Here is an 8,265-nt window from a genome sequence, read left to right on the forward strand (position 1 = left end):
GGTATGTGGGCCAAACTGTTCATCACAGCGTTCCTCCATTCGTTTCCAAATTTGTTATCTTCAGCAAGGCTCAAGAGACACAGCTGTGTTCCAACTCCCAGTGAGCCCGCCATTCCTGATCTGACAGAGACGGGCCAAGCAGCTCCAACACAGAGACACCTGCAGGAGGGAGGTACTCCCAAAAGCCCAAAGGACCTTATGGTGGTGGTGTTCTTCTGTTTGTCCTTCCCAGTGACCATACCACCTCGAGTCTTCGGCCTTCCACTTGTTGTAGGAGGTGAGCACTCCATTCTTCTTCTGTCTGAGGCAATTGTGAAGAGATGACATTTGTCGCAAGACACAAATCTGTGCGGCTAAGGAACCGTCCAAAGAGAATGCTGTTTTGACATGATGGTACAAAGCAGCGACAAAAGCATTCGTTTTTGTCTTTATGTCCGGATCCCTAATGAGGCCGCTTCGTGAAACACTCGCTACCCGCTCATTCCCATCAGCATCAGTTCGTACTATCTTACTCTTCTTTGCTGGTTAAGCCGCCTTTTCGTATTCGTTGTTCAGACAAGGTTTTTGGTTGTCGGAACAAACTCCAACGAAGCGCGAGCGTCAATCGTCAGAGAGCCGACAGAGCTCAACCTCGAGAGCGTGTTGGCAAGGCTCAGACTGTACGAAGACAACAAGAAGAGTCTTGAAGAAATGGACAAAAGAAACAATGAAGATAAAGTACTGGCAGTCAGGAGTCAGAAATCATCGTCACAAGCAAGAAGGAAGAACCAAGAAAGTATTCAAAACTGCCGTTTCTGTGGCGGAAAGCACGCTGTCAGGAGATGTCCAGCATATGGCCACACATGCAATAAGTTCAAGAAAAGAAATCACTTCGAGAGTGTGTGCCGTTCGACAGAGAGTGCCCATCAGCTGACAGACGATCGACAGATCGGCAGCGAAGACGAATACTCGTTCCGAGCGGAAAGTGTTGACGGAAAGGTAAAGAGCAGATACTTCGTGAAGCTGATCACAGAAAACAACGGAGAGCTGGTGGCTCAGGTCGACACTGGCGCGACATGCAACTGTTTGAGTGAATCCACCTACGCCAGAATGAAAAATCTTTGGGCAGCAAGTGAACTCGACACGCAACAGAGAACCAGAATCAGAACGTACGACAACTCAATAATACACTCGATCGGATCGTGCGTCGTGACCTGCAGGTTCGACGGAAAAACGCTCAGGTTGCCGTTCATAGTTTTTGCGCAACGGCTCGACACACTACAATCGGGTGTATGGGCCGAAAGAATCGGAGCGGTCGATTTCCACAACAGCGTCGAACGCACTCTCAAAGTCGACGAGTGCTGTGCGCTAGGTTACGAAAAGCTGCTGAACGAATACTCCGACATCTTCCGCGGTCTCGGCGAATTCTCAGAGGGAGTCAAATCGGAACTAGACCCCTCCATTCCACCAAGACAGCAGCCACCAGGGAAAACTCCAGTGGCCATTCGCGAGGCTCTCATCGAAAAAATTCGACAGTTGGAAGAAGACAGAATAATCGAGCGGGTGACGAAGCCCACTCCGTGTATATCAAATCTGGTGGCGGTCCCCAAAAGCGATGGAACGATCAGAATAATGTTGGATCCAATGCACCTGAACAAGGCAATCATTCGGCCGCGCTACCCAATGCCGACGCTGGACGACTACCTTCCCTCATTGGCAAGAGCGGAAATCTTTAGCATAGTCGACGCTAAGGATGGGTTTTACCAGATGCGTTTGCATCCCGACTCAACAGATGCAACGTGCTTCTGGACGCCTATAGGCCGATTCAAGTACTTGAGAACCCCACAAGGAATCTCCTCAAGCCCGGAAGAATTTCAATTGAGGCAGGCTCAAGCTTACGACGGACTGCGGACTGTAGTGGTTGTGGCGGACGACGCGACGCCATCGTGTTCGGTGTCGGCGACACCTAAGAAGACGCAAGAAAAGATCACGATCGGAACTCGAGAGCCCTCTTCCAACGTGCCAGAGACATCGGAATCAAGCTCAATAGGAGGGAACTGCAGCTAGGAAAAAGATCAGTCCGCTACCTGGGACACATCATATCAGATGAAGGAGTGAGACCAGATCCGGCAAAAGTGAGAGCGATTTTGGAGATGGAGGCACCTCGGGACGTGCAGGCCGTTATGCGATTCCTCGGCATGGCGAACTATCTGCTTGCTTTCCTCCCAAATTTCGCAAGTATCTCGCTCCCACTCACAATCAGAGAGGTCATCAAAAAAACGAATCATTTTATGTGGATGGAGTCGCAGCAAAAAGCCTTTGACGAAATCAAGAGGCTGCTTGCAGAGGCGCCGATGCTTGCTATCTACGATCCGAGAAAGAAGACAACAATTATGACCGACGCGGCGGACCGAGGGATCGGAGCAGTGTTGCTCCAGGACAACAAGGCCATAGCGTACCATTCTCACACTCTAAGTCCAGCGGAGCAAGGATACGCTGCTCTGGAGAAAGAGTGCTTGAGATTGTGTCGGCGTGCACGAAATTCGATAATCTTCTATTTGGCAAGCCAAATATACGAATTCTCTCTGATCACGAGCCGCTGGCTAGAATATTCGAGAAACCGCTCGAAGACTGTCCAAGAAGACTCCAGCGAATGAGGTTGGCCTTGCAACGATACGATATCAGAGTCGAGTACATCGCGGGCTCTAAGAACGTCATCGCAGATGCCCTTAGTAGAGCACCACTGCAAACCACTACGACTAAGCCGCAGAATCGAGAGATAGTTCTTCGATTGGAACTCGAGGAAACAAAAAATGAAGGAAACGGCAGAGTTTCGGACCGGACAACAGAACGCATACGAGCAGCCATGCAGACAGACTCCACTGCTGGAAAACTCCTTCAAGCCATCAAAACAAATGATTGGACAGACCCGGGGGTGTCGATCTTCAAACCGTTCAGCGGCGAGCTCGTCCAGGAGGACTCGTGTTTCATAACGAGGCATGCTTCATCTCCCAAGCACTCAGATCGGAGTTTCTCAAGCATGTACACCGATCGCATCTTGCGTTGGATGCTATGTTGCGACGGATCAGAGGCACTCTGTTCTGGCCGGGACTGAACAACGACATTAGAGTCATGGTGGAAAATTGCGATGCATGTCAAACGTTCAGCATCAAGCAGCGACGAGAACCATTGATCCCTGGAGAAATTCCACGCCATCCCTTCGAAATCGTCCACCAGGATCTGTTCGACTGGAAAGGGCGGAAGTACCTTGTCACGGTGGATGGCTTCAGCGATTTCTTCGACATGACTCTACTTGGCCTAACGTCGACAACCACCAAAGTCAAAAGCGTTTGCAAGAAACTTTTCGGTTGCTTCGGACAGCCCAAGCAGCTGAGAACGGATAGCGACCCGCGATACCAGAGTGCGGAGTTCAGACGCTTCTGCCAGGACTGGAATATAGAAATGGAAATGTCGGCGCCACACCATCATGAAGGAAACGGCAAATCGGAGTCAGCTGTTAAGATCGCAAAACGACTCCGAAAGAAATCGGAGGCGGCAGGTGAGGATGTAGAGCTGGCGTTGCTCGAATGGCGAAATACACCTCAAGCCGATGGACTCTCGCCGGCAGAAAAGTTCCAGTGCAGGAAAACGCGAGCCTCTCTGCCGGTTCGCGTCGAGGCGCTGAAGGAAAAGCTCCCGCTCGGAATCAAGGAAGCAATACAAACGCGACGTCGACAAGCAAAAGCATCGCACGATCGAGGTGCAAGGGCCCTCCCTCCTTTGCAAATGGGAGCAACCGTTCGAATTCAACCCGACGGTCATCGCAAGGAATGGAAAAAAGGAAGGATAACCGGAGTTATCAGCGGTAGGCGGTACGCGGTCGAGACCTCCGAGGGAAATGAGTTGGAAAGGAACAGAAAATTCTTAAGGGAAACGATGCAGCGCACACAAAGGACATAATGTGATTCTAGAAAAGCAATGGCAGGAAGAATAATTTGTGTAAATTAATAGAATTCGAAGCAAGAATATGATCTCAAGTTTGTGTACGGGGGCGCTACAGAGACTGCGAGACAGCTCAGAGGCGGGCGAGGAGTTCTCGGCAATGTCCACATTTTCAATAGTCGACCGATTCTAGTTTTGGTAAGCAGGTCAGGAAAGAAGGGCATGTTGAGGACTCAGCGCGCGCTTGTATTCAATCGTCTGGGTGGTTTCGGTATCTCGTAAATAGAGCAGTTCGTCTTCAGACAGCTCCAAGGAAGGTGCGCTGAATCATGCTTGAATAACAAGGACAGAGATTGCTGGCGACAGCCTTGCGCAATTCTTGTCGGATGCTGTCTTCGAGTGTACGACTGTAACTCCCGCTGATGAAGGAGTTCCGGTTATCGTGGAAACACCAGCGAAAAAGCAGAGGTCCTCACTCACAGCGAAGTATGGGTTCTCGACAAATTCCTCCGACGATTTGACAAACCAGGCGGAGCGTTACCTGGCTTGTCGCGTGAAACTTTGTGAGTCACGCAAGCCAACCGATCAAGATGAGGCTGGAATGAGGCCCTGGAATGGTGGCTCGAAAACAAACCCTCGTTTCCTGCTCTAGCCAAATTACCACGGGTCATCCTATCAATACCAGCGACCTCAGCTGAGCCGGAGAGACGTTCTTCGACCGCTGGCGATTTACTGCGTGAAAAAAGGTCTACGATGGATTCCGTGACCGCCTCGAAAGTTCTCTTCATCCATGATAATAAAGCCTTCATCTGAGCCGAGTGATGTAGCCCCAAGAAGGATGAGCTGCTCGGGTTTTTCGAACACAACTCTCTTGGCTTGTTCATTTCATCAATTTCCATAACAGTTCCCGCGTGAGTTGGCTGGAACAGGGGATCATCGAGTGATATGTTCTCAGTCAGCTCGCGGAGCGGATAAGGTGTGGGGGAAACATGCTTGCATGATGTCTTCTCGAGTTCAGCAACGCGCTACGGAGTCGCCCCGCCGCCGACTGATCTGCCCCGCCGCGGCGGACCGTGCCGTCGCAAAACGCCGCGGCGGGCCGTGCCGTCGCAAAACGCCGCGGCGTGCTTCGCCGCCGTAAATATTTCGGTCCACCGCCGCCGCCGTCGCCTTCAACCGCGGCGCACAGGTCTGGTCACAACGCGAGCCGGGTGCGATTCCGTGCCATGATCATGAGTAGTGTCGCAGACACCTTCAGTGTACGCGCAGAAAGAGAGATTTCACTCGTTACAGAGGAGGCCGCCAGACGGCGTTCCGCCGACTCCACTGTCAATAGTCGATGACGTCAGCAGCACAGTCGGTCTCCACAATTTCGAGTTTTTCTTTTTCAAAGTCTAGACTTTCGCATAAAGAGCCACCATCAGTTTATGGTCCCCTATCAGTTGAATTAATTTCCAGACTCTAATTCATTCCACCATTGCTACCACGCTATTCTACAGCTGTAGCTCTAGGTGTGGCCCCTGGTGGCCATGGTACCCATGACGGCCGCAGCATTGCCCCCTGGACAACTAAGGAAAAACGCTGCAAGAGGTACTCGCTGGATCGCCTGCAACCGGTCGCCCCCTCCACTAGCTGTCCCACCGTCCTGAGTAGTGATCTCGTGGCTGGTCCCGGCCCGCCCAGGGTTTCGAAAGCCAGGGGTGCGACTAAGTAATTGACGCTCAGCTCGCTGTACTTCTGGAGCTCGAGAGCCTCCGCTCTGGCGCCTGCACAGCCCACCGATAGGCTCCCGGCGTCGACATATGAATTGGCTAGGGCGTCGACAACCGTTCCGTCCCATACAAGGGCCTTTCCTCTCTCGAAGGGCACGAGTGTCATGCCATCGGGTCTCTTGCCATCGTTGCGGCTCAGTCCTTGGGGTTCCCTCAGATTAGGTACCTGAGCGGTGCGAAGAGCCCGACTGAACGTCTCGTGAATTTGGGAGTGGCGAGACCACCTTCCGGCGCTCATTCTGCAGGACAGCCCGTGCGTGCCGGGCGCGTTGCACAGTTGTGTTTACTCTGCACGCACTCGCACTTTTTTTCAGCGTGTGCTGTTGTTTTCGAGAACGAGCAGACGATTAAACAAAGTATAAATAGAGAAAACCAAGCATGAATAGAGCCAAGTATAAATACAGAATACAGAGTATAAATAGAGAGAACAAAGTATGAATAGAAAATACTGAGTACAATAAATAGAGGGAACAAAGTATAAATAGAAAAAACCAAGTATAGTGCTAAAAGGAAAGTATGTATACATAAGAATGAATATATTATATATACACAAACGGCAAAAACCTTCCCGCAAACTCTCGCTCACGGGAGCCAGGGGTGGGCAGGTTGACCTTGCTCCTGGGAGCCATGGGGGCAGGTAGGCAGCCTTGCTCTGGGTGTTTGATGGGTCAGGTTGACCTCACTTTTCATGCCCCACCCGCCCACCCCCAGGCAGGTTGACTCAATCTTGACGCGCTGGCTCACCATGCTCTGCGGGTGAGTGTATGACTCTGACCATGCTTGGCGGGTTGATGTTTGACTCTGACCGTGCTTGGCGGGTTGATGTCTTACTCAAAGGTTATATCCTTGCCCGTCCCCCCATTTCCATGACGTCATATTCGAAGCCCTGCTTAATCAGGCGTTGTGGGTGAATGTTTGTCTCAAGGATGAAATTTTTGCCCGCCCTTCCACATCAAGGTGGGTGACCACCTCGAATCTTGTTATTTGTATCTCAATTTATAGCAGTATAAATCGGTTAATACTATGTCATATTACCTCATAAATAATGATCTTGAATTATACCGCGTCATGATGAGTCATAGTACGTCATACTGAATTATACTCGAATATAAATCAATTTATTCTCTACAACATGAATTCATACCCCACAGCATCGATATACGGTGAATTATACTGAGTTATCCGTGAATTTTCGAAAATCCCTGGCTAGATTTCCATCTGGAAGTTAAACAGCCCACCAGTCTTAACACCATAGAGAGATTCATGGGTGATTCAAGAGTGATTTCCTTGCCCATGGAATCATAGTATGCATCGCGACCCTTCCGACTCCCCGGTAGGCATCGATGAACACTCACAAAGAAGGGTGTTGGACGTTTAGCTCCATTTGTAAGCGCCGATGGGCGGCCTCAGCGTGGTTATTGGTTCTATGAGATCCTCCGAGAATTCGCTCGTACACGCTCCAAAGCGATGACGGCAAAAGAGGAGCGAGGCGGTCGCCGCGCCGGGACGATCGCCCTATGCAATTGTCTTCGAACCCGAAGAGGAGCGGTTGAAGTTCTGGCGGAATTTCTTCAGCGAGCGCAGCGAGGGCTCCTTCGATATCCCCCGGGGGCACGGAGGCCAGTGAAGTTATCATCTTCGCGAAGCACGCGAAATTCTCTTCGTTGTTGTAGCGTGAAGTTAATCCCGACGAGCCCAGATGTTTCGTCATATTGCCAACAAGACGGAAGAAACAACTGGCTACGCGTGCATTCGGGAATGTTGTGCGGATAGCGTTTATGGCGGCCATTTCAGAGTCGCAGTTCATGATCTCGGGATCGATATGCTCGTGCAAGCATTTGAACATCACGAACATCCGCGTGTAAGTAATTTCTGTTTTGTTCGGCAGAAAAACGTAGAGGAAGGGATGGACTCCGCTGTTCTTCTCGGCCAGGATAACGTAGACCTGACGGGAGAGCGGCGGCACCAGAGAGAATGTCCCGTCGATGAACCATGTCTTACTATGCCTCAGTTCACCGATATTGTGACCTCGTCCAAAAATCAGTATGCGATCTGACTCGGGACCGCTGCCCTTCAGCAGGAATTGCCCAGATTCTTCGGGACTCGCATTGTAGATCGTGTACTCGGGAGGAATTCTCAAATCCACCAAGTTGACCGGCGGAGCCGGAGCTTGCGCCTTCTGAATGCTCACGCTTTGTACCGTCTTCCTCGGAGCAGAACGTTTGGGCATCACGCCAAGGACGCACTGAGGCAGATTCTGAAGAGTGGCATTTATGACTTGCGACGTCCCTCCCACAGTGTAAGCAGCCCGCTCCTTCAGATCTAAGCGTGCTCTTTTTACACCGATCTCAGCTGTATCGCTATCGTGGCTACGGAGATTGATAGCTTTGACGACTTCTTCCGCTCTCGTGTGTATACGTGCTGTGCAACGGCCCTTCTGTTCGCATCGCCAGAAGGGGGTTTCCCCATCAGCTGACCTTTGTCGAAATTGTAGATGCATCCGTCGACAGCTAACTTCCGGCCGCCCTTGTTGCTAGCGAGCCCCATGACGATTCTAGGGGGGGATCGAGTC

The 8,265-nt window shown here is 51.1% G+C and overlaps 1 protein-coding gene and 1 pseudogene across 1 annotated transcript; one reads left to right on the top strand and one right to left on the bottom strand.

Annotated features, from left to right (window-relative positions):
* The first annotated feature begins 690 nt into the window (after positions 1-690).
* On the top strand, positions 691-3,973 carry LOC108864063 (uncharacterized; annotated as a pseudogene).
* Positions 3,974-7,044: 3,071 nt separating this feature from the next.
* On the bottom strand, positions 7,045-7,923 carry LOC108864064 (uncharacterized). The gene has a single exon (XM_018638965.1). It carries the CDS (start codon positions 7,921-7,923, stop codon positions 7,045-7,047), a length of 879 nt encoding a protein of 292 aa, XP_018494481.1.
* Positions 7,924-8,265: the final 342 nt, after the last annotated feature.

The sequence above is a fragment of the Galendromus occidentalis genome, unplaced genomic scaffold, assembly GCF_000255335.2.
Source record: "Galendromus occidentalis unplaced genomic scaffold, Mocc_1.1 scf7180000077220, whole genome shotgun sequence".
Classification (NCBI taxonomy): Eukaryota; Metazoa; Arthropoda; class Arachnida; order Mesostigmata; family Phytoseiidae; genus Galendromus; species Galendromus occidentalis.

Excerpts from the sequence above, each read along its gene's own strand:
- LOC108864064 (XM_018638965.1), bottom strand. The coding sequence starts at position 7,923 with ATGCCCAAACGTTCTGCTCCGAGGAAGACGGTACAAAGCGTGAGCATT.